Source organism: Strigops habroptila, chromosome 4, assembly GCF_004027225.2.
Source record: "Strigops habroptila isolate Jane chromosome 4, bStrHab1.2.pri, whole genome shotgun sequence".
NCBI lineage: Eukaryota > Metazoa > Chordata > Aves > Psittaciformes > Psittacidae > Strigops > Strigops habroptila.
Genome location: NC_046358.1, coordinates 85,455,151 through 85,479,512, shown reverse-complemented (window position 1 = coordinate 85,479,512; position 24,362 = coordinate 85,455,151). Strand labels below are relative to the sequence as shown.

Here is a 24,362-nt window from a genome sequence, read left to right as displayed (position 1 = left end):
AGGTGATGCAGGCAGAACAGGGATCTGAGCCCACGCTTCCCAGGTCCAAAAGCAACACCTTCATCAGGTCTGCTGTGACTGGGGAGGACCTAAACGCTTCACTGTCACCAAACGGCGCCACTAGCGTTATGGAAACGCTATGCAAATAGATGCTGGGACATCCATTTGCAGAGATACCCACAGGGACAGGTCTGCAAAGCTGGGAGGAGAAGAGCGTGTTGTTATAAGCGCTCATGGGCATCCCACGTGCACAAAAGTGAGGAACAGGGCTGCTTTGGTTCTTAGCCTCCATGGACACATAAACCAGGGTGAACATCATAAGATGAGTGGAAAAGGCACCTTCCATACATGTGTTAACGTCCACACAGGCTGCCCGGCCAGTCAGTGCCTCCTTATACACCAACATCACCCATTACAGAGCACAGGAGCAAGGCAGAGCAAAAGCATTTTAATCACCAGCTTCCAGGAATAAAGAGCATTTAGTTACAGACCTTCTTTGCTGCACAGAACGCTTCCTTTATGCAACTGAGATGGAGTATGAAAGCATGAAACCAAATCCAGTAAGTGCAACAGAGACGCAGCGGGTGAGGAGGGCAGCAGTGCCTGTAGCAGCATCAGCCACATCAGACAGCAATGCCATTGAACCCATCCAGGAACACACCACAATGGGGCAAAAGACTTGATTTACAAGACCTCTGTAGCCTTTGTTTGGCATTAAAATACAGAGATGCTGAGCACTTTATCACACTATTCGTCTTCCTTCCAACCAAGATAAAACAAAAAGATCCAAGACCCCATCATGGACCATTTAATAAAACACAAGTATGCAATAAGACTTGGCTCATGCCAACAAACTTTGACAGAACATAACTAACCATCCAGCTAGGAGCTGCAAGAATAACATCAATTAAATGGTACTTCTAAAAATAGAGTACCTGACCTGCTACCACTTGCGACTATCAATCCAGCTTCCCCTGCAGAGAAGCTGCTAAAGTTGAGTCAAACCTCAAAATACTGCTTCAAAATAGTTGTTCTCACATGTGAAGCGGTGCTGTGTCTGTAAGCGATCCACCCCTTCCTCCATTTAGATTGCTCAGAGACCTTCACAGAAGGATAAATCACTACATGTCAAGGCAGAAGCAGAGAGAGACAGATACTGATTGCAGCAGCAACAAAAGCGGTTGCAAAAACTGGGGCGAGATGCACACGGCTCTGGAGAAGTCAATGGGGAAGGAGCAGGCAGCGCCTGGACATCAGCACATGCTGGCTGGGGAGCTCGACCTGCTCTGTGGGAGGTTTAAGAAATGAGGCATTCAAAGCCTTCAAATCACAGAATCACAGTGACCCACTGTTCAGGCAAGCTAGACGAGGAACATCCCAGTTTAGCAGAGACACCTTTAACAGCTCCTCCACAGCTACTCCAGCACTCCCAAATCTGAAAGCTCTCCCAGATCCTGCTCTTTAACCTTTCTGCTCATAGTTTCCATCCATCTACCAGTAAGAGAAAACCATTCACAGGAAGTTCATCTATGGTTTCCGTGCTACTTCAGCATAACCCCACTTACGAAACCTGGGCCAGGGAGCTCTATGATGTGCTCCAGGGAGGGACCAATGCCACTAAAAGCATCCTGCCAGGATTTGCTACCTCCTGCCCAGGTCACCAGTGGCTGGCAGGGACCAGGGGTGGCAGTTCCAAAGGACAGGCAGTGTTACGGCAGCGTGGGAGACAGAGGCTTCATAGGAGACACGCAGCATCCTGCACTGCTCCCCAGCTCTTCCACACGAGACAGGGTAATTATCACATCCTTCCTTCCCCCTCCAACAACAGCTATAAGGCTGCGGCGGGATGTCTCTTGACAGCACCAGCTGAGCTCAGACATCACAGGAACAGCATCACAGTGCGCAGCACCCAGCATCAGACAAGGAGCCACAATTTGGCCACACAGACACCAGAGCTTCCAGCCAAGCTTCACTACCATGGAATATAAACACATGGGTATTAGCTAAGCAGACTCTACCATGGGATCCAGCCATCCTTACAGAACATCACCCACCACAGGCTGCCCCCCAGAGTTCATCCCCTCCAGCATCTGCTTCATTCACTGTGCTGAGAGGGCTGTGAGCTGCACACCCTAAACATTTACAGCTCCAATGATAAAGGAAAAGTGTTTTTGTTTTTCAGGACATCACAAACCACCACTTCTCTCAGCTGTTTCAGCTTGGGTTTGTTGTTCTTACTGGGCACAAGCAGCACCAGAACTCCCCGCCAGCTCCTGCTCCCACCGATGCGATCAGCGATGCTGAGCCACAAGCCTTCCCAATTAGGCTGCTCATTTCAGTGTAATGGCTTGGCAGTCCCCATACAGCAGGGCCTGGACAGCAAATAAAACCTGAATGGGACAAGACTTGAATGTGCAATAATCCAATCAAAGGGCAACAGCTGCCCTGACAGTCGGCCACCTCCAGAAGGCCACTGCAGAGCAATTCAGAGGCCAATTGTCTCCACAGCAGTGTAAAGATGGGATAAGAGTTCTTTATTAGACATCCATCAGCCCTCACTCATTAGAAAAGCACATCAAACCCAATAGCCAATAAAGAGGAATTTAAATGCAAGCAGCAGGGTTCATTTACAGACACCTCTGTTACGAAAAGACGAGGCAGCATCTGCCCCAGCACATGCTCATGAGTGCTTCCACGTTTCAGGGTCATGTACCTGCCCCAGAAGTGTTATGAATAGAAGTGTTACAAGAAATCGCTTGACTCCAGCTCCTGAAAGTTCAGGTTTGGCCTTGTAAGTGGATGGGTAATAACAGCTCCTCAAAACAGCAGATCATGGTCCTGAGAGTGACTATCTCAAAGCACATGCCCTGCGTGGCTAAGATACAGATGCACACACCTTGGGTCTAGCTAGAGCCCACCAGCATTTGTTTGCTGTCATTCCTAAAGCCATAAGCTTTAGCTCCCCATACAAGTCAGCAGTGAGCTGACAACTATTATTTTAGGAGTCTGCATATGGACCCATCACAGCATCTTGCAGCTCTAATTCAGGGCACAGGTGGACACAGGGTGGATGGCTCTGCTGAACAGAGGAGCCGCGAGAGCTCAGACCCTGCTCGCCCAAGAACATCTGTCCCAAAAATATACTCAAAGAATGAACTTCTTTAGAGAAGGGGGAAATACACTTCCCCTTGTGCACTGCTCACCATGATGTTCGGAAGGGATCCTGCTCCAAAGAGAGCAACAGCCACCAGGCAGCCAAACACCCCTGAAGAGGCTGAGGAGCTCCTGTCAGCAGCACTGTCAGACCCAGGAGACATCTAACAGCACTGCCCTGCCCTGCTTCCACAGTGCTGAGCAATGTGCGATGCAAACTGGTCCCATTGCAATGCCGTGGGGACGAAATTCTGCTCCTGCTTCACCCACACCAGTTAGCACGTCTGTATGCTCCTCAGGGACACCAGCCTCCATTTCCCTGCCCCAGCGCTGCTTCCCACAGTAACCTGCCGCAGGCAGCACCATGCAGCTGAGCCCACTGCAATGGCTTTAAACTGGCAGAGAGAGATTGAGATGAGCTGTGAGGCAGAAGCTCTTCCCTGTGAGGGTGCTGAGGCGCTGGCACAGGGTGCCCAGAGAAGCTGTGGCTGCCCCACCCCTGGCAGTGTTCAAGGCCAGGTTGGACACAGGGGCTTGGAGCAACCTGCTCTAGTGGAAGGTGTCCCTGCCCATGGCAGGGGCTTGGAACTGGGTGAGCTTTAAGGTCCCTTCCAACAGAAACCACACCATGATCCCAGTGCAGGGGTGAGGATGGCAGCACAGCCTGGCAGCCCCTTTGCTTCCCCATTCAGAAGTGACCAGAGCAGCCACGTTATTTTAAACCCACTGCTTATTCACATGATTTTCCTCTTGCTTTTTACAGAAGTACTCTTGTTTCACTCTGACACAGTGGAAGAAAAGTGACAGGCAGCAATAAGGGAGGAACTCGCAGCAGAGCTACAGGGTCTGAAGCACCCAGACACTGAGGAACAAGTCAAAGTCCCTGGTCCCCATGGCCAAGCAGGGCCCTGTGCTGCCAGACCACCAGGGCTGGGGGGACACAGGCTTCAAGAAAGACTTGCTGCCTTCAGAGCCCCATAGACCAGGAAGAGGTCTGGAAAAGAGCAGGATGATTAAAATTACCAACTTGTTTCCATATGGAGAATGATGGAGCAGGCTGCAACCCCACCACCTGAAGGTGTGATAGATGATGGAGCTTGCAGAATCACAGCTGGCATTGCTGGGGTGAGGACCAGAGCTGGAGGCCATCAAACACTAATGACAGTGAGGGCAAAAGCAGATGAGAGGGTGGTAGTCAAGGCTGTGGGAGAGTCGGGGCTATCCCTGCAGCCAGTCACAGCATGAGCAACACCAAACTACCAAAGCATGATGTAAAGCTCAGTTTGGTGACTCTGGAGCCGAGCATCCCAAAGACAACCCGCAGGTATCCACTGGATGCAGTATTCCTTTACAAGAAGTACAGCCTTATAATTTCTGCAATTAGAAAGGGAGTTTTTCTACCATGATCCAAAAGAGAAGTTTTTGTCACAAATTACCAGCTTTCACTCCCCTCATACCTGAGCTTAAACCGAAACTGAAATGGAAATTTACAGGAGAATGAGAAAGTGAGTCAGTCTGCCCTTCCCAACAGTTGTTTATTTTCATCCTCTTGGACTTACTTAATAGTAACACCAGAGAAATTAAGCTGCTTCCAAATTTACAAAGCCCAGAACAGGGTAGGTGGTTTTGGAAGGGAGCTCCACTGTGCCATGGACCATCGCGGTGCTGGGATTAGCTGCTTGGCTTCCATCCCCATCCAGCACCACGATCCCATCTTTTCCTACCCGCACAAGCAAGTAGCTCTTGTACCAGCTCAGGGAAATGGCTAAAACTGACCTAACAAGCCTCTTGCCCCATAACCTGCTGTTTGGCCAACCTGTAGCCAGGAGAAGGCAGAAGGAACTTTGTCTCCTGAAGCGTTGTACAGTGAGGCCAAACCATCTGGAGATTCCTAACTTATGTTTGGGAAAGGAACAGCAACCACTTGGAACAAAGGCTCAAAGAAAACCAACCCTCTGGTGATGCAGACCAAAAAGACCCATGCAGAAAAGCCTCTCCAGCAAGCTCAGGAGGAAAACCAGCCTCATGCCTTCCACAGCCCACCTGAGTAGGGCGCCCAGGGACAGTCCCTTGGGCAGCACAGCACCAGAGATGGATGGTCCTGCCCCAAGTAAAGCCCTGGTGACACAACCACTGCCTTCAAACACCCAACCTGTGCAAGTCCACATGTCACCAACCCTATCCATTGGGTAATGCAGATGCAGAGCCTGGGGCAACAGCCAGCCCAAGGTTAAGAGCTCTGTTCTCTTTTTGTAGTGACAACGCTCAGCACAGTTTTGTGCAAGCTACAACATGGGCAGAAACAAGGAAAAGTTTCCAGGATGTATTTCAAAGCACCCGATTTTCAGCAGAGCTGAGATTCAGAAAACACGCTGCAAAGCTCCTACCCTGGTACATGTCTCCTGAGTATTCAGGTCAACAGAGGGACTGCTGTTAGAGGAGAAATCCTTTCAGGTATATAATAGGGGAGAATCTAATTCTGCTGCAAGGCTGCGGGAAGCAAGCAGTTTGTCAGGCAGTATTTGATGGCAGTACTTGTCCACAACCCAGACAAGCACTCACTTCCCTCACAGCAGAGCGAGAGCAGCAAACAAAGGAATTCAAACTCCAAACCTCCTGGCACAGAGACAGATATTCGCAGATTCAGAGAAGGAAGAAATTCCAACTGGAGTTTGAAGCTATTTTAGAAACATTCTCTGCAAGGGTTTCGTGCTCAACTAAAATGCAAATCCCCACCATGGCTTCCCAAGGAAATGAGCTAGTGGTGCTTTTTTCCAGTCCAGCAGCATCTTGCTCCGAGATCTAATAGCAGCCCTACTGAGCAGCAGCTAATTAAAGCCCTTCCTCCTGCCAAAACCCCAGACTCAGAGTCTCTCAATGACCCAGTAAGTGAGACTTTTCCCCCTGCACAAGCCCGGGTAGACTCTAGGTCAGAAGCTCTGCCCTTACCACTGCCATGGCTGTACATGTGCCATGCCCTACCCACCCGTGGTACCCAGGGCACAGGTAACATGGAGTGATTCCAGGGTGGATGGGGCTTGAAGCAACCTGCTCTAGTGGAAGGTGTCCCTGCCCATGGTAGGGGGTTGGAACTGGATGAGCTTTAAGGTCCTTCCCAACCCAGGCTTCTAGGGCAGCAATGTGCCATCCTCCAAAGAAGATGACTCGCAGTACAAGGTGCCAGACCACAAGTGTAGATAGGGATGTCCAAGGCAGGGAGAAACCCCAGAAGTAAACTCTTGGAATCAGCTCCTCAGCTGCCACCAAGGTCACTTTGTCTTACCCAGAAGAATAACTTGCTGCTGTTACAGACCTACAAGCCTCATTTCCAGAAGGCTCTAGCCCTGAGGCACCACTTCATCAAAGACAAACGAATAAGACAAATTTGGAACTTAATGGACTGAGTTACTGGAGACAGTCCTTAGACACAAGATGTGAATTAGTTCAGTCTCACAGCTATGCCTGGGGCAGCCAGCAGCAAGCTCCTGCAGCTCCTGCTCAGCCCTTCCCTCCACTTGCACACAGGGATGTGGCAGCTCCACCATCCTCAAACTCCCTCCATCAAAGGAGACTTTGCTCAAATTAGATCCCCCAAAAGGCTAGTTATTCCATCATATTCTTCAGAAACCAAGTGGACACAGAGACATGGATAAGCCCTCCCATAAAGGTTGTTTTGTCCCAAAGCAGCCTTAAGTTGTCCCAAAGTACATAAAGGCTGAAGCAGCCTGTAACGCAGCTCGTCTCCATCATGACAACACAGCAAAACCAATGTCAAGCTCTGGAGAGCCTATAAATAACCATTTTGGGGCATTATTTCAAGTTGTGCATAAAGTCTTCCATCAGCTTGGGAAAGGTGACAATGCCTTGACTTACCCTGAGCCACAGCAGCTGAAAGCAGGAGCACCACAGAGACCACACTGGCACAACCTTGTGCTGCAGGGTGGGGAAGATGCATCCATCCCAGCAAGCAGGACACAGCCTGCTCTGGTTTTATCACTCAGACAATCCTTCTGTGGGTTAATGGCAAGTTTTGGAGCATTTCCAAGTGTTTTTTCCTAAGCCAAGCTAAAGTTGAAGCAGTGTAATGAATGCAAAGGAAGAAAAAACCTAAAAACAAATTACTCAGCCTCTTGGGTAGGCACAATATTAAGCACCAATGACAAGCACCATCATTTTGCTTACAAGGCAAGTGTTAACGGTCCCTGCCAAGTGAAACACCGAGGTAATGATCTCTGAATCAGCTTCTCTCCAAAGCATCGCATTGATAAAGGCACCAGATCTGGAGATGGTAAATAATGACTTTGCACTGCGTCAGGAGCTAATCCACTCAGTGATGCAAATTAAATTCGTGGGCCACTTCCCCCTCACTCCAGCTTCTGACTGATGTTATAAAACAATCTCTGTACTGGCTTCTGACTCCAGAGCGATGTCACCCAGCAAAGTTGGGTGAAGCCACTCAGGAGAGCCAAGGCAACTTCCCCTCCTCTTCACAACCTTCCTAATTCTTCTCCTATAATTGGGAATCATGAAAACACATCCGTTCCTGTGCTAAGAGTGTCAACTACTGAATGTGCTTGCTGCTCAGGCCATCAGAATAGAGGTATTTAACTGTTCTCTCCAAAGGTGAAGCTATGACTGTTGCATTATTTCACATGGCAACAGAAGACTGGGAGGAATCTACCAGCATGAGCACCAGCATCACAGCATGAGGAAGAGGAGGAGTGGCTGAAGGCTGGGATTCAGGCAGCAGAATCTTTTTTAGCTTCCCTGCTGCTAACTAAATATCAGATGTAGGAAGACCAGAGCAGAACTACAGGAAACTGAAGCTTTTAAACGTGATCCCCAACTGAGAGCAGAGGCAGAGCCCCCTCTGAGCAGCCAGTTATTGCCATCGCCCTCCCTCCGCATCCACCAGGGCTGCCTGCACCACCAACTCCATGCCCTGCTCAAGCCCAGCAGCTCCAAGCACCTCCCTGCAGAGCCACTCATTCCCCTTATTTCCCCTACCACTTCCCAAAAACATTCACCTGTTTCCCTCCTGCTTGGAGCTAGAAAGGTTTTCTTGCTCAGAAGGTTGCTCTGAGGGGTGAGCACTCCCACCCAAAGAGGTAAAACAGAGATTTCACCAGATGCAAAAGAGCCAGTTTAAGGGGAGCCGCACCATAGCAAGCCTCAGGTTAGCAAGTCCAGTAACTTGCAACGCTGGAGCCTGTTAACACTGGCTCTTTTGGCAGGCATTGCCTGTCCAGCGAGGATTAGCAGCGAGCCTGTCCTGCTTGTCATATTTAAACAAGATGTATAAATCTGGCACAAAAATGAGACCAAATATGGAAGCAAATTGTTTGACCCAACAAGATGTAACTCTAATGCATTATAGGTATCCAGCAATCAATGCACGTCAGCTGGGGCAGGGAGACTGGTGTTCCTGAGCTCCAGAAGTTAAATTAGCAAGAGGCTGATGAGGTTAAGGGTGCTCACCCCAAACTCTCACTGATTCAAGTACCATGCTGGGAAATGATTTGGTTTGAGTTGGTTTTTACATGATGGGAAGAGCAGGACAGCTACAAACAGCCAAGGAAGTCAGCCCAAATCTCTCAAAAGCAACAGCTTGAGCAGAGCTGGGATTATGCCTCAGGTCAACCATGAGCTACAAGGACTTGGCCAGCCAAGACACGTGGCTCCTAACCACAGACACCATCCCGCCAGCCTGTGAGCATCCCCTGTGCTGACACACACCAGCAACACCCTGCGCAGGCAACTGGGGCCTTTAGATCTTCATCTAGACAGCGTTTATCAGTACCTAACAGCAGAGTGATGCTTGTCACCACCCAGGTCTGCCCAGCCTTGGATGGCTTCCAGATAGAGATGCTTTGTAAACAAGAAGAGAAAGTGGCTTCAAGTCACTTCTTTACAGGAAGATGACAACGAGTCCCACTCCAGTTTGCAATGAGTACTGAAGCAATGACACAGGGAACCGAAGCAACTGATGTGCTGCAGACCAGCCCCTGGCCAACAGACAGTGCCCATGGCCGCAGCAGATGCTGAGATGAACAACCACAGCAGCACACAGCTCCATCTGCATGGCGATGCTGCAGCAGCAGAGCTGGCACCTTCACAACATGCATTCGCTGCTACAGGGAACTAGGATCATGGTATCTTTCTACAGGGAATCAGGATCAGCTGTCAGGAGCAATGGTGAGGGCTGGCACACTGCAGCAAGTGGGACCCTGTAAGGACTCCTCATGCTTCCTCCCTATCAATGAACAGTTAAATAATCCTGACCAGGGAAAGAAGGACTGCTGCCTGCAAGTTGTTATTTTAATTACACAGAATTCAGGTGGCCTACTCCTAAGGAGAACATTTAATTTATTTCACTTTTCCAGTGGGGGCCGGTTTAACAGGACGGATAAGTCCCTCACAGCCTATATTAAGGTAATCAGAACAGAACAGTGGTGCTGACACAAGGCAGCCGTGCACCATGGAGATCCCCTCTCCTCAAGACACAGTCCTCACCTGCCCCTGCAGCACATGGGGCCATGCGCCCACTCCAGCACCCCAACTCCTGGGATGGGAGGTGTTTGCTCACCCCTCTTCTCCCCACCAGCTACAAACCCACGGAAGCATTTCTCATGGGGTAGGAGCTGTTGTAGGAGGCGGCAGCTACCAACCACCTCCCCATGCACAGCACTGGGGCAGACCAGGACTGAACATGCGGCTGCAGCTCCACGTGGTGCCGCAGGAATCCTCCTCATCCCGGGAACGCGAGCCAAGCAGTCGGCTGCTTCTGCCCTTGCACAGCATCAGGTGCAGCATTCCCCAGGAAGGACGCTGCCTTCCCAGGAAGCGTTACAGCCGGCACAGCTGCTTCTGGGAATTGGTCTGCTTGAGATGAGGCATTTGACTGCTGCCGAGCACCATACAAGGGCAGCTTTCTTCCTATCACCCCATCCCTCCTGTGGCTTCTATGGAAAACCTGACTCCGCAGTGATGGCTGCTCCAGGCAGGACAGCGCCTGACAGGACCAAGTCTCTCCTGGTGACTTCACCAGGGATAGCCCCATGCCTGGGAAGCACCCCCTAAACACTAGCCCCAGTGGGAGTGAAATCTATGGAGAGGTTTTCACCTCCATCCATTGGGTCACTGTCTGGAGTACTACAGCATCTACTGCACCCATTTTATCTCTCTGCAGCACTGCCACCTCTCTGCCTTGAGGGACTCCTGGCCAAGGGACAGCGGTCACCAGCAGCAGGTTTGGCTTGGAGCACAAAGCAGAAGCCCACAGACATCCTTTCTGCAGGGAATGTGGAATCCAAGGGACAGCCTTTGTTCCTATTGCATTGGGAATCACAGAGTGGTTTGGGTTGAAGGGACCTTAAAGCTTATCTAGTCCCAACCCCCTGCCACGGGCAGGGGCACCTTCCACTAGAGCAGGTTGCTCCAAGCCCCTGTGTCCAACCTAGCCTTGAACAGGGCCAGGGATGGAGCAGCCACAGCTTCATGGAATACGGTCCAGACACCCCATATCCCAAGATTTGAGTGCAATGCCTCACTCTGGGGACTCCTTGCAGGGGTCCCACTCCGAGGAGTGCAGTAGCCATGGCTCCAGTACGAGTTTCTGCTGAAACTCCAGGTACAGGACACCAGCCCAGGGGATGAACAACTCCTTGGCCACTGTGTTTCCTACAGCATCATTTGAAAAGCCTGGAGGGTCTCTGGAGCACTTTGTGCTCTCCTCCCTCTTCCCCTTGCCCAGCTCTCAGAGACAGCACTCACATCAGCCATCAGCAAAGCAAAGGGTATTTGTGCTGGCAACACACAAGACAACACCAGGACACAGCAGTGGAGACCCAAACTGCATCCAGGATCACTGCATAAGGACTCCAGCTCCTCCAGTTTTATTTCTATCACCTTTTTCACAGGGCTTGCTCTCCACAGCCTGCCTTGGGTTGCAGCCCTCGAGGAACACCAGGAACACACTGCCCACAAGACCTACAGTTACCCCTCTCCCACAGGGAGATTCTTACTCGCCTTTTCCAAATGGCTCTAATTCATGGACTCTCAGAATAATGATTCATGAAGCCACTGGAGGAATGAATCGCGCAGCACTGTGAACACCCTCCACCACTGCTCCGTGCTGGCCTTCACGCTGGAGCTTACCCTGCGCAGAAGGAGGCCACCAGCCCACGGCCAGGCTCTGTGTGTGTCCACGTACAGCTTTAATTCTCAGTACAGCTGGCTCCTGCAGGAAAAACCCACCCAAACGTTTCTCTTGGGCCAACTCCCATCCCACCCACCACTACAAGCATCTCTTTCTCCTTAGCACACACATTCCATTCAGACCAGGGGACACACTTTAACACTCCCCTTCTGACTGCACGCTCTACAGTGATGTGTTCCAAGCAGCCCTGGCCTGAACTAAATGATGGGCACAGCTAGCAGTTGATTTCTTAGTCACTGTGATCATTCAGCTCGTCTGCTGCTCAATCCGAAGGGGACTGGATGGCATTGACAAGAGTGTCAAGCATTTTTAGACTGTTGCTTTTCAGATGCAGTCTGCAGAGCAAGGAGCCGTGCTGGGAGGAAGGGCAGCAGCCCACCAGAAGGGCTGGTGCAGCTTCTCTAGGTTGAGTTTCTAGATAAACCCCCATCAGTTAACAGAATTCACACTGAGTTTTGAGAGGAGATTCAACCCCACCTCCTGTTCTACATCAGATATCAAACCCTCAAGGTCTTGCTCTGTTTTGCAGCCCCAGCATCTTCTGCTGGCACTGAGACCAGTGAGCACCCACCCACAGCTTACTGCTAGTGCAAGATGCCCTGCACACCCTTCCAGGAGCCCGTGTGCCGCAGGGATTTGTAGGATCACATACACGTGAGCCAGCAGACATACAGAAATGCCTGCACTGTTTGCTGAGATGTATCCTTAGAGACAGCCCAGGCATTAGATTCCCCTGGAAGACTCAATACGCGGAGAACAATCACAGCAGAGGCTCCTTACTGGGGGGGTTTAAACTCTGCAGTGGAGTCACAGCTGATAGGCACCAGTTAGATGTCATGCAAACCCTCCTGCCACCCCCAAGGCACCCAAACACCCCAGGGGCAGCTCCAAGACCCTCTGCCCAGCCTCCTGGTGCTGACACCGGTCAGTGACAGATACGCTGGGAAGGAAACAGACCTCCTCATTATAAAACCCTAACATCATTTCAGGATGACAGCTACCTCGAGAGAGAGAGAAAAATCTACCATGCTCACCACAAAGGGGGAAGGAAAAGAGAAGCCACTTGCACTGAGAATCCTTCTGCACTGTAAGGAGACACTAACGGGACTCAACATATCAAGTGATCCCTGATGAATGCCACAGGCACCAACCCGGTGCAGTCAGAACCTTCTGCAGGTCCAGATTTCCTTCCAAACCAGATCCACTTCCCTATCCACTTCTCTGAGCTGAGCTGCATGTATCTGTGCAGGGAAGAGCAGGGTTAGAGAAATCAGCTCAGGCTTTAGAATGAGTCTTTGAATAAAACTTGAGCCTTCAACCAGAACAAGAAGGGGCCACCTCTTCCCATTCCCCCCAACAACTATATCCACAGCTCTGCAGAACCACAGGCCAGCTGACGGGTGCAGGGGACCAGACCGACTTCCCCTTTCCATTCCTACCTGCCCTGGTGGAGGGAGATCCAGGCTCCAGTATCAGGAATTGTATTATCACTGCAAGGAGCAAAAAAAACACACCCTCCAAAATGATGTTTCCAATTTCTGCAGCATTATATAATTAGCATCGTTTGTGTTGCAAAAGTAATTGCAGTAACATTTTTAATTAGTCTATTTGAACACTAACATTCCTCCAGCGTGCATAATATGTTGACACAAAATTACTGGGTTGGAGGCAACTCTGAAATGATTGGAGTTTGTTTTGCTTTTGTTTCTCACTTGCTTAATACAGTCAATAGAAGCGCATGCTGGATGTCTGCATGAAGCTGATGGTGAGAACCCAAAACCCGCAGCAGCAGCAGCAGGAGCTGCAGCGAAGACCAGAGCTGTGCTGGGTTTCACTTCCGTCTGGAGGGCAGCGAGGAGGTGGGGGAAGGAAGGGTGGGTTTGAAGCAAATATCAAGAGAAATACTCACTTGAAAGGTAAAGACGGGGTGACATTCGCCAGCAGCTTGGGTTTGGTGTCAAAGGTTGAGTTGTGAGCACACAGAACAAGCGTGAGCAATGGATTTGGGAAGGAGGAGCGGTATTTGGAATGAAGTTTGGGAAGAGATTAACTCTGAAGAGTATCTTGGCTTACTGAGCCATAACCACGGATAAGTAAACATTTTCCACAAAAAAGTTCCTGCACGAGACCCAAGCATCCATTACTACATGATGCTTTTTTTGTTTCCCTTAACGAATCACATTCTTCTTTCCAAGACCTTTTCTTCTTTGCGCACGTGAGCGCAGTAACAGATGCAGGTTATTTTTTGCTCCTAAGTGAGAACTGGGTTGCGTGGCTCTTCGCCTCTACATGCACACTTCTTCCCGAGTTCCCAAGGTGGAAACCCAGCCCAGCCACTGGGATCGTGACTCTGGGTTAAACAAACCCAGCTCTCAGCAAGGTGCCCCCTCACAAAACCTCCATGCACCAGGTACCCTCATCTGGAGAGGGACCAAGCACTGCTTGAGCAGTAGGAGAAAGATACCCCAAGGATGCCAGGAGGGAACACAAGCAGAACAGATGGAGAAAGCTGCCAGCTCCCAGAAGCGGCACATTCCGAGAATGAGACCAAGAATTTCCCTCTCGACAGCTTTCAAACCAGCTCCTTCAGCATCCTCAAAGCGATCTTCAAGTGAGGAGAATTGAGCAGCAGAGCCATCGGCTGTAACTTGGCATCCTGCAGCAGCGAGGGGCTGCTCCCTCTCTCCTCACATGGTCCCTGGTAACAGTATCGGACAGAGACATCTCGAAACCCGGGAAGGGGAGAACACATACATCCCCTCTTTGTTATTTATGAGTTCATACGAGAGCTCAGGTACCTCCCAGCTACCACAGAGACAGAAACCTGCTCTGTACCATGGGCTGACACACAGCCAGGCAAGATTCCCCCAGGCAGAGCTGGTCTTCCAGGCACATCCACAGCGCTTTATCCTCCCAACATCCAGAACAGATCAGTGTTTGTTGTTAACCCGCAAGAACCAGCCTTGCTCCTTGGGGCAGAGCTGCTGCTGCCCAGCACAGCAACATTTCTGGGCTCTGAAAAAAGATGTTAGCCCAGGAAGTCTTCAGATGTATAAGAAGAAGATGGTATACAAGGATAAGAAGCAGATTAGCAGGCAATTAAGTGGCATTTGTGGTATCTGTTAGTACTTCAAGCTACAAAGAGTCAGTTTCTGCCAACTTCCTGCCAGAAGTCACAAGTACTGAGCTAATTATCAAACTAATTATTGCAAATGCCCTAGAAAGAAATCAGGGCACAGGTGAAAACCCACTTAAAGCCAGCACAGCAGTAGGAGACAGCTCAGGAACGAGACAGGCACACGCCTCAGCTGCATTTCCAGCCAGCCCACTGAACAACAGGAGAAAACAGTTGGGGAAGTTGTTGAATTCAAGCTGCATTCGATAAAGCGAGAGCACAACACTGCAGTCAAAGCTTACTGCAAGCCTGTAGGGATGAAGGATAAGAACCCCTAAGGAAAAGCTAGTCCTGAGGGTTGCAGAACCACCAGAGCCTCCCAAGGCTGCGGTGGTAGCTGTGATTCCCGAGCAGATGGCAGGCGGCACCGACTTCTAGCTCGTGCTTGACTTTCCAACCTGGAAGCGTTGCACATGGATACACCGCGAGCCTTCCATCGTGTGGCACCAGCCATGTGGGGCTGTCACTGTAACGAGGATCACACCCACAGTGACCCTCACTAACGGGAGCACTTCCACCAGGGGCCTCAGAGCCTCACAGAAGGGGACGTGCATGAAAATCCACTTTTGGAGAAGTATTCAAGGTAAAGCTTGGTCTGCTCTACACACCACAAAATCTCCCACTGCAGCACAGTAATGGGGTTTTCATGTCTGTAACAGCAGAATAACCCGAAAAGTGATTTTTTTAGGGTAGAAAGGTACATTGCAGACACCTTTAGAGGTGTCAACAAGCAATGCCACCAGTGCCCCTGCAGGTTCTTAAGGCAGAAGGGTATGTCACAGACCAGTCACACACACCTGGGCAATCCCAGTGCATTCCTGCAGCCTCACAGGGCTCCAGCTCCAAGATGCACATGACAGGACCATGCTCTTTGACATCCATGAGCTGGGGAAGCTCTCCCCATCTGGAAGCCAACTGCTGCGTGTTAGCACGTTGGAGACCACTGTCACGAATACCATTTACTGACCTCGCACAAAAGACTGGTTTAATACTGGTTTAAAGCTTTAAAGAATAAGCCCTGAAGCATGTGCGCAATTACAGGTTTGGACAATAGTTCCTAATGGCTGGAAGAGAGACTTGAAAAGGCTCCAATTACCCGGTAATGAATGCCATACGTAGAACTGAGGGAAGCACTGGGAACGACACAGGAAAACCCTGCCTGGCAGCACACGACCCCCACCAGCTTTTGTAGCACACTTCACACTTAGGGGCATCGTGTTTGCACAAATCCACCCGGTGTGAGCTGCCTGCAGCATAAGGGAAGTCGGAGAATTCATGCCTGGGTGAACCTGGGAAGACCCACAGCAAGAGCTGAGCTGCACAAAACTCCTCTGAGTAACATGACTGCCCAAGTATGAAACCTCAAGTGCCAGGGGAAGCTGTGACCTTGAGAAACACCACTAGGACACGGTTTAGTCTCCACATCTGCTTTCCTCTGCTTGCCAGCACCAGCCCAGTCCTTTAGGTGGGGGTTTATGAGGCAGCAGGGAGATGTTTCTGGTATTTTAAGGTTATGCTCCTAAGGATTCAGGGTTATTTAGACTGGGCTAGGCTTACGCTGCTTGTAGGAGCATCTGCAGAGATGCTCCTGAGAGCACTCAAGACAAAAGCCCTCCTGCCTGCAGGCACAGCGCGGGCAGAGCTGCCCCCCAGCCCCAGCCCCACCAGTTTTGGCTCTGCACCACACCACACCCGGGAGTCTGTTTTCTGCTTCGGATACAGAGGAAAGCTGCCAGGATGAGCTGTTCTTCAGATACCAGAGCTATAGCACGTTTATTTTCATGCTAAATACCTCCACTCGCGATTCAGCCACCTGCCAAAATAAAACTCTGCCCCGAATACTCCCAAGAGCAGAATTTCACTGCCAGGAGCTGCAGCAGCAGCCAGCGCTGCCTGAATCCCCTGCCCCGACCCTAACGTCACGCAGGTGGGACCCACAGCATAATAACAAGGACTCACCACCGGCACCTGAGACCCGCAGCTGGGCGAGCACCGAGCAACCGGCACAGCCCGGTTAACCCCCCCCGATCCCCCGAGGGGACACCACAACATCCCAGTGCTACCAGAACAAAGAATTCCGGCTGTAGTAACCCAGAATCTACTGCAACACATTCGGTTATAACGCCTCATTTTTCCCTTCCCGAACAACACACTGAAGCCGCTCAAGTCCTGCCGGGCTGCACAGCCCCGGTCTGCCACCGCCGCTCTGCCGCTAAAACACCCGGGTTTGGGTTAAGTACGTTAAAAAACAATAAACTTCCCTCTGACTGTTCCGGGGGGATGTAGCTGAAGTCTCGGGCCCTTTTTCTCTTGCTAGCGACACCCAACCGGCTTAAAAGCACCGAGCGGCTGATTGAAAAAATGACGAAGCTGCTTCCCCGGTGCCCGCGGGTGCTGCCCGCCGGCCCCAGCCGCGATGCTCGGAGCCGTAGGGGGACAGACGGTGAACCCCGCCATCCCCGGCAGCGCAACACTCACCTTGGCACTGGAAGCCCTGCTTGCCGAAGCCCCTGCGGAGAGAGAGGCAGCGTGAGAGCCCGGTCTGGAGACAGCGGCCCTGCCGGGTGCGGGGAGCGGCACCGGGGGGCGAGAGGATGGGACCGGGGATGCCCGGGGCGGGAGGGGGGGGTGTCCCGGCGGGGCACTCACCAGATGAAGTCGGTGCAGTGGCTGCAGAAGGTGGGCTGCTTGAAGAACCGCGCCGTGAACTTGTGGTTCTTGACCTCGTGCACGTTCTTCTGCCGCAGGGCGCCTTTGCGGGCGAACCGCACCGGGCCCTCCTCGCCCTCAGGGCCCGGCGCTGCCGGCGGCTCGGCCATGCTCTAACGAGGGCTGCCGGCCGCCGGCTCCGCTCGGTTTGGCTCTGCCCGGTGCGGGTCTGACCCGTTCGGCCCGGTGCGGCTCGGCGCGGTCCGCCCGCTGCAGCTGTGACCGGGGCTCGGCGGCGCGCACCGTACCTCTGTCTGCAGCTGGCGGGAGGCACCGACACACACCCGGCGCCGCCCCGCCCCCTCATTTACATACAGCTCGCGCCCCGCCCATCTCATCTGCATGACAAGCCACGCCTCCCTTAATTGCATGTTGATTTGCATCGTGCTGCGCGGCGACCGCGCAGTGGGCGGGGCCGGGAGAGGCTCCGCCCATCGGCTCATTTGCATACAGCATCTGCATCCCCGCACCCGGGCTGCCCGGTCCCACGGGGGGACCCGGGGAGGGACCGCGCGGTGACCGGCACCGACGCTGGCAGCGACGCGGGCAGCGGCGTGGGCACTGGTGTGGGCAGCAGCACGGGCAGCACTGTTGGTAGTAGCATGGGCAGTGGTGTGGGCTGCAGTGTGGGCAGCGGGTGGGCTGCAGCGTGGGCAGCAGCATGGGCAGCACTGCAGGCAGTGGGTAGCGGTCCCCCTGCCAGCACCACAGGCAGCCCTGCTCACCCCAGGCCAGCCCCACCGAAAGGACGTCATCCTCTCCTGTTGTTACTGCTGCCCATGCAGGCAGGGTGGGGGAAAGAGCAGGAGTCCATGGCAGGTGGATAAGTAATAATAATAGTGGTAATAATGATGGTAATAACAACAGTAAAATCCCAAGAGAAATCCTGCTGCACTGCTGGCATCCGCAGACACTGAAAATCAGATCTGCTGGCCTCCTGCTCCAAGGACCGGTGCTGCTGGTCTGGGAGCTGCGGAAATGAAGATTCAAATCCAAGCAGGACACAACTTTAATTTGAATATAATTGTGAACTGGAAATGTTCAAGGCCAGGTTGGACACAGGGGCTCGAAGCAACCTGCTCTAGCGGAAGGTGTCCCTGCCCGTGGCAGGGGGTTGGAACTGCAGGAGCTTTAAGGTCCCTTCCAACACAGACCAATCTGGGATTCTATGAAATATTTCTGTGAACAGCAAGTCTTTCTAAATTGTCACTTGCAGGATTTAATTCCAGCTCTGCAGCCATATGATCATTCTCCTTCTGCAGCTCGAGAGCATCCCTGCTCTCCTGCGTTCCAGCCCTCCGTCCCACAAGCTCTTTCTCGGATGAACGCTCCTCCAGCTCTATGGAATTAAGCACCCAGGAGACTTACCAGAAATAGGCCCAGAGCTGTTATTATGCGGCTGCTTTAAAAGGCTCATTACAATAATGAGATGTAACTGACCTGTCCTGCTGATGTCGTCCTTCCATCAATAGACAGGCTTGTCACTAACACCCAGCCCTGTGTGCTTTTAGTGTTAAGAAGAACTAAATTGCAGGCATCCCTTAGCCTGCTGTGCCTGTGCCATGAGGGGGTGAAGGGGACCTTCCCAGTGCCGGGGCTGGTTCCGCCTGTGCCACAGGGTGTCCTCTGCTTGCTGCTGGGTGGCACATAGAAATCTTCCTGACAGAAATAACTCCTTCTGCATGCGGAGGAATGAGAGCAATAATGAAAATAATAACAGGTCATTTGGATTCCTTTCCTGTGTACTTTCCCAAAGGAGAGTGGCGTATTACCCTGAACAGAGGCTGCACTTAACGTGTAGCCATGCTAGGCTGAATTCCTCTCATTTTAATTGTAAACCCTGGGCTTTGCCTGGCTCTTCTTTGTTCTTCTTTCACTCTATGTTCCCATTTTCCAAGCGCAGCCCTCACAGCTGCTGCACAGGAAACCCAGCAGCAGCAGGAACCACAGAGAAAACGGCTTTAATTTCCCCCTATAAACACTGATACCCATGTTGGTATTCATGCACGAGCTTTCATCACTCTGCTGCTGCAAGAGGTACAAAAGCCAGGTACAGGCCGTGCTCTCGGGGGGTGTTTTCTTGTTTCATTATTTTACTGTTTCATTATTCAGCACACTCAGACCTGCATCACATTAAAGGCAGCATTTTCAAGACCATGCTGATTTTCACAGGAGCTGGGTATCCACATGCCCTCAGCACTTTGGAACGTGGGGCTGAACATCCCAGCAGCTCCTTCCTCTGAGGAAATGGTTGTATTTCTTCATGCAAGTGAAGTCCTCGCAGGTGTGGTGAGAGGACTGACACAAACAGCTCTGATCCGGCTCTCTCAGGGGAGTGGTGCGCTGCCCAATTCATTCCCATTTCCATAAATACAGGTTCTGTATCACATTTTCCTCTCCATCAGCTCCTGTCATCAGATAGAGGAGGGCACCAAAATCCAACTGGTGATACGGCCAACCAGGGTCTGTTTTCCCTGTCAGATAGCTCCATGGAGCACAGCATTGTACAACCCAGGCTCACCTTGACCCGCGAGCTCAATGGCCTCCCTTCACTGCTGGGGGTGGGAGAGCAGCCCTGCAGGCACCGGAGATGCAAAGACAACGGGTGCAGGAGCAGGCTCCCATAGAGACATGATTCACATCCTGAGGAAGGGACCTCATCCTCCCACCAGGCAACTGAGGAGCTGCTTTGTGGAAGGGAAAGCACCGGGTGTGCTGCAGGGAAACGTGTGAGCAGAGAGCCTGGCCTAAGGCTTGTGGGGTCAGGGATGCAGGAGACAAGCAGCACAAGCTCTTGCTGACAAATCCCCTGCACCACAGCTTACAAATCACAGGGTTCAGGTCAGAAACCTACTGCAATCACACAGCCCAGCGTGCTGCACCAAGGCACGCTGCAACAGCTCCAGCCCTGCAGCCTGGCTCTGCACCGCGATGGGGAGAGCCAGCCCCAGCACCCAGCAAAGAGGCAGAATCCCAGCAGACACAGTAAATTCTCCCTGTTTCCTAAGCAAGCTCTGCTGCCAGATGTGCAGGAGCCCCTAACACTGCTGGTGTGGATGGACATGAGCAGGAGCTGCCATTCTGGAGCAGCAGCTCGCATGGAAGCATAAGCAAGCTCCTGGCGAGCACACTGCAGCCTCCAGCCTGGCACTGATGTAGGGATGCTGCTCCCTTGGTGCCCACATTGGCATTTTCTAAAGAGCTCAAAGTAGCTGGAGAACAGATTTTTCTCCTCTCCTCAGCATTATGTTTCTGAGGGACCTAAATCCACCGCAGGAAACAGGTGGAGGAAGAGCCAAACTCTAATTAAATATCAAGGTGTATTGGCAGCCTCCGCCTCTGTTTGCAGATGCTATCTTGCCCCTGAACATGCTGGGAGGACCAAGGCAGGGATAGAGCACCCTGGAGTAGGGACAGGGGATGCTGGAGCAGGGACCTGCTGTGCCCTCCCTGTGGATGCAGCCAAGCAGCAGGCATTCCATGGGCAGCCAGCCTCAGCTCTGGCTCTTACACCATACATCTCCCCTTGCAGCTCTGCAGAGCTCATGTGAAGCTTTCTGAGGACATTCTTGAGCACACTTTAAGCTGCAGGAGGGATGCAGGCTGGTGGGGTCCTGGGAGGGATGCTCGGGCGTGCACGCTGAGGCAGCAGCACTGCTCCATTGGGTCTAGGAGACATAAGAAGAGTTGCAAGAGCTTTCACCCAAAATGTTCTTCTCAGGAAAGGGCAGATTCACACACATATTTTCTTCTTTCTTTGGAGGAAAGCTCTGGTTGCAGCTACCCGCAGGGCAATGTGGCTGCAGTAACACTGCACAGGGCAAAGAGCATCCCTGGCCTTGCTGCTGCTCTGGAGAGGAGGATTATGCTACAGGACCTGTGGAAGACAAAGGGGGTGCCATGCAGGACCCTGCAGCAGGGTGACATCAGCTGCCCTGGTTTTTCCCTTCCTGCTTTCCCAGTTTTGGCATGTTTCACGTCCTCCGTGCAGAGAGGATGGAGAGAGGAAGAGCAGAAGCTGCATTCATGTGAGGAGAGACCTAGTTACCCACCCACCAGAGGCAGGAGCATCCTTCGCAGCCAGCCGCTGTGTGAGAAAACGCATCCCAGACGTTGGTGCCTGCACGTTACATAAACCCACACGAATGGCCAGGGTGGGGAGAGCACGGGGACAGCCGCAGTGGCACGGCCAGCAGCGATGCGCAGTGCAACAGCCGCTGCTCCCGTCCTGGATGCCAAAAGCAATCGTCTTCATTTACCTCCACCCGACTCCTTGAGCAGCCTTGGCTTGGTCCAGTGGTGGCTGCCTGCTCTGGATGTGCTGGAGGGGAGTCAAACGAAGCTGTTTCAAACATAGGGAGCAGAGACACCCAGGTATGTCAGGCGGAGAGGAGGAAACCTGGGCAAAGAAGCAAAGAAATGTTATCTCAATGGTCCCCAGAGAACAAGTTATTCAACTGGCAGAGAGCTGGCATCCACGAGGTCATCGCAGGGCACAAGAAAGTGAAGGTAGACTGCAATAAATGGTAGCTAAATGCGCTCTGTCCACCCGAGTCCATCCACCCAGGGCAGAGCAGGCAGGACAGCATCTCCCCATCACACCAGAGAATGCAGTTGCATGCAGGAGCAGAGTTCATGTCCTATTTCCAGGCTGTGGAGCCAGTCTGTGCTCCTTTGCCCAGGTCTCATGGGCACCAAGAGCAAGACGGGATGTGCGGACAGCCCAGGAGTGCAGTCAGGCTGTGAGGGGCCAGCCGGTCCCTGCTGCAGCGTACAGACTTGCAGTGCTGGTGTTCAGGGCTTGTGGAAATGCATTGCTATTTTTCAAGCCCACCAACGTTTCTTCCATCCCCCCCCCAAGGCAAAGCAGGCTGCAGATGAATAAATGAGATGAGGAGCCTGTGCTGTTCACTGCCCCATGCTCCATGCTCCAAACCCGCTGCAGAGCATGCAGAACCCGGGTACCCCACACCTGCATGCAGGGGAGCGCGGTCACGCCGTGGGTACATGCATGGTTCGGCACATCGCAAACATGGTTAGGCTATTTAAATATTTCATATTCCTGTCTGCTGGTTTTCAGGGAGAACAAATTAATTCTGTTTCATGTACCCAGAAAGGGCCCACATCAAACTGCCTTCCTGCACAGTTGGTTAAACAAAGTCAGTGCTAAAATCCTTGAGGTTTTGCTGTTTGCTTCCAAACCCATTTGGTTGATAAGTGGTTTTCATGCCCTATGACTCTAAGGTAGGAAGTGGTCATCACTTCTTGCTGTTGATCCAAACCCATGGGCATTACCCGCTGTCTTCCAAGCCAGGTTGGCACCCAAGTGAACTGAGTGGTGGCACTGCCACCACCATAGGTCTCACCAGTGTGCACAGGATGCTCCAGGCTCAGGACAGCAGCTCAGGGTTAAGGACAGCATTACAGTTTTCTGCTGGATTATAAGAGCAGGACCCAAACAGAACAGCAACAGGATCAAGCTGTAAGTGATGTGCTCAAGCTGATGCACAGTGATTTCCCAACCCGCTGCACTGATGCAGTCCCTGTGCTCCCGGGTTCCTGGCACACATCTGGTCGGGCAGCTCTTCATCCCTCTCCCTTCCTTAGGATCAGTCTTGTCTGGGGCCTAAGCCCAGCTCTGGAGGCAGAGCAGAGGGGAGGTGAAGTGCAGCAGAGGTGCCACCAGCCCCTGCAGTCCTCTCCCACCTCTCAGCCCTGCAGCAGCCGCCTCCTCTGGGATGCAAAATAACTCTGCTTGTGCCATGGCAAACTCCAGCTGCTCCCGCCCAGGAGCTGGATTTCAATCCTTCTCATAAGGGATGGCTGGTTTTATACACACGGTTCATCACATTGCTCAGAAAAATCATCTGATGATGAAGTTATTCACCCAGCCCCGCAAGGAGCTCCATTTAAATAACAATGAGGCTCAGTTACAGGCGCGGGGCTGAGCCAGTGCACGATGACTTCTTCATTAAGCTTTGCCTCCGAGGGCTTTCCTCACAGCTGAACCATTAACCTCTTCCCTTACAGCCTCTTTCTGCTGCTCCACACCCAGCGGGTCCTGCCCTGAGCCAGCAAACCCTGACCCACAGAGCCCCAGGGGCCAGGCTGCAGGACAGGGATGCGCTGGGGGATGCTCTGGAGCATCACTTGGGTGCCTCAAATCCTGGGGGATGCAAATCCTCAAAAAGATGTTCCTTCCATAGCTTTGGCCTTTGTCCACCCCAGCTTATCCTGGCATCACTGCTGACCTGTCCTTGGCAGAGTGTAAATCCCTTCACACAGAAGCAGGAATCTCATTTGGATGGTACCTCTGAAACACGGTGCTCGTGCTCTGCTCCCTTTCCCACAGCAGCTCTGTTCCTCCATCTCTCCAGCTGCTCTGGTCATTTCCCAGCAAACCAGGCCTGGAATAAAACACACATCTCCCAGCACAGGGTGGGGTTTGCCTGTTCTCACTGCTTTTATCTTGTGCCATTTCCCACTGGAGATTATTCCAGCTTGAAGGCGAGAGCTGCTGGCCAGGCGTGCTGCACTGCTGCACTGCTGTGCCCCCACATCCCATTGCCACGGGCAGGGACACCTTCCACTAGAGCAGGTTGCTCCAAGCCCCTGTGTCCAACCTGGCCTTGAACACTGCCAGGGATGGGGCAGCCACAGCTTCTCTGGGAAAAGTCTGTGCCAGCGCCTCAGCACCCTCACAGGGAAGAGCTTCTGCCTCAGAGCTCATCTCAGTCTCCCCTCTGGCAGGTTAAAGCCATTCCCCTTGTCTTGTCCCTACAGGCCCTTGTCCAAAGCTCCTCTCCAGGTTTCCTGGAGCCCCTTTAGGCACTGGAGCTGCTCTAAGGTCTCCCCTTCAGGAGCCTTCTCTTCTCCAGGCTGCCCCAGCCCAGCTCTCTCAGCCTGGCTCCAGAGCAGAGCTGCTCCAGCCCTCGCAGCAGCTCCGTGGCCTCCTCTGGAGTCACTCCAACAGCTCCATGTCCCTCTTGTGTTGTTGCCCCAGAGCTGGACACAGCCACCATTGTCACTGACTTATTGCAGCATCTTCAGCTGCAGCATCACCTCCCTCAGCTCGGTTACTCCTCTCCAGCAGGTCCAGCAGTGCAG

General features: G+C 52.4%; 1 protein-coding gene across 2 annotated transcripts in view; it reads right to left on the bottom strand.

Annotated features, from left to right (window-relative positions):
• PRKCB (protein kinase C beta) overlaps positions 1-17,530 on the bottom strand; it is a 107,267-nt gene extending 89,737 nt beyond the window's left edge. For both annotated transcript variants that reach the window (XM_030482749.2, XM_030482747.2), the window contains exons 1-2: positions 17,196-17,530; positions 17,025-17,056 (exon numbers count right to left, since the gene is read on the bottom strand). In XM_030482749.2, the coding sequence (XP_030338609.1) occupies positions 17,025-17,056; positions 17,196-17,365 (202 nt within the window). In that variant the 5' untranslated portion in view covers positions 17,366-17,530. The remainder of the gene's footprint in view (positions 1-17,024; positions 17,057-17,195) is intronic.
• Positions 17,531-24,362: the final 6,832 nt, after the last annotated feature.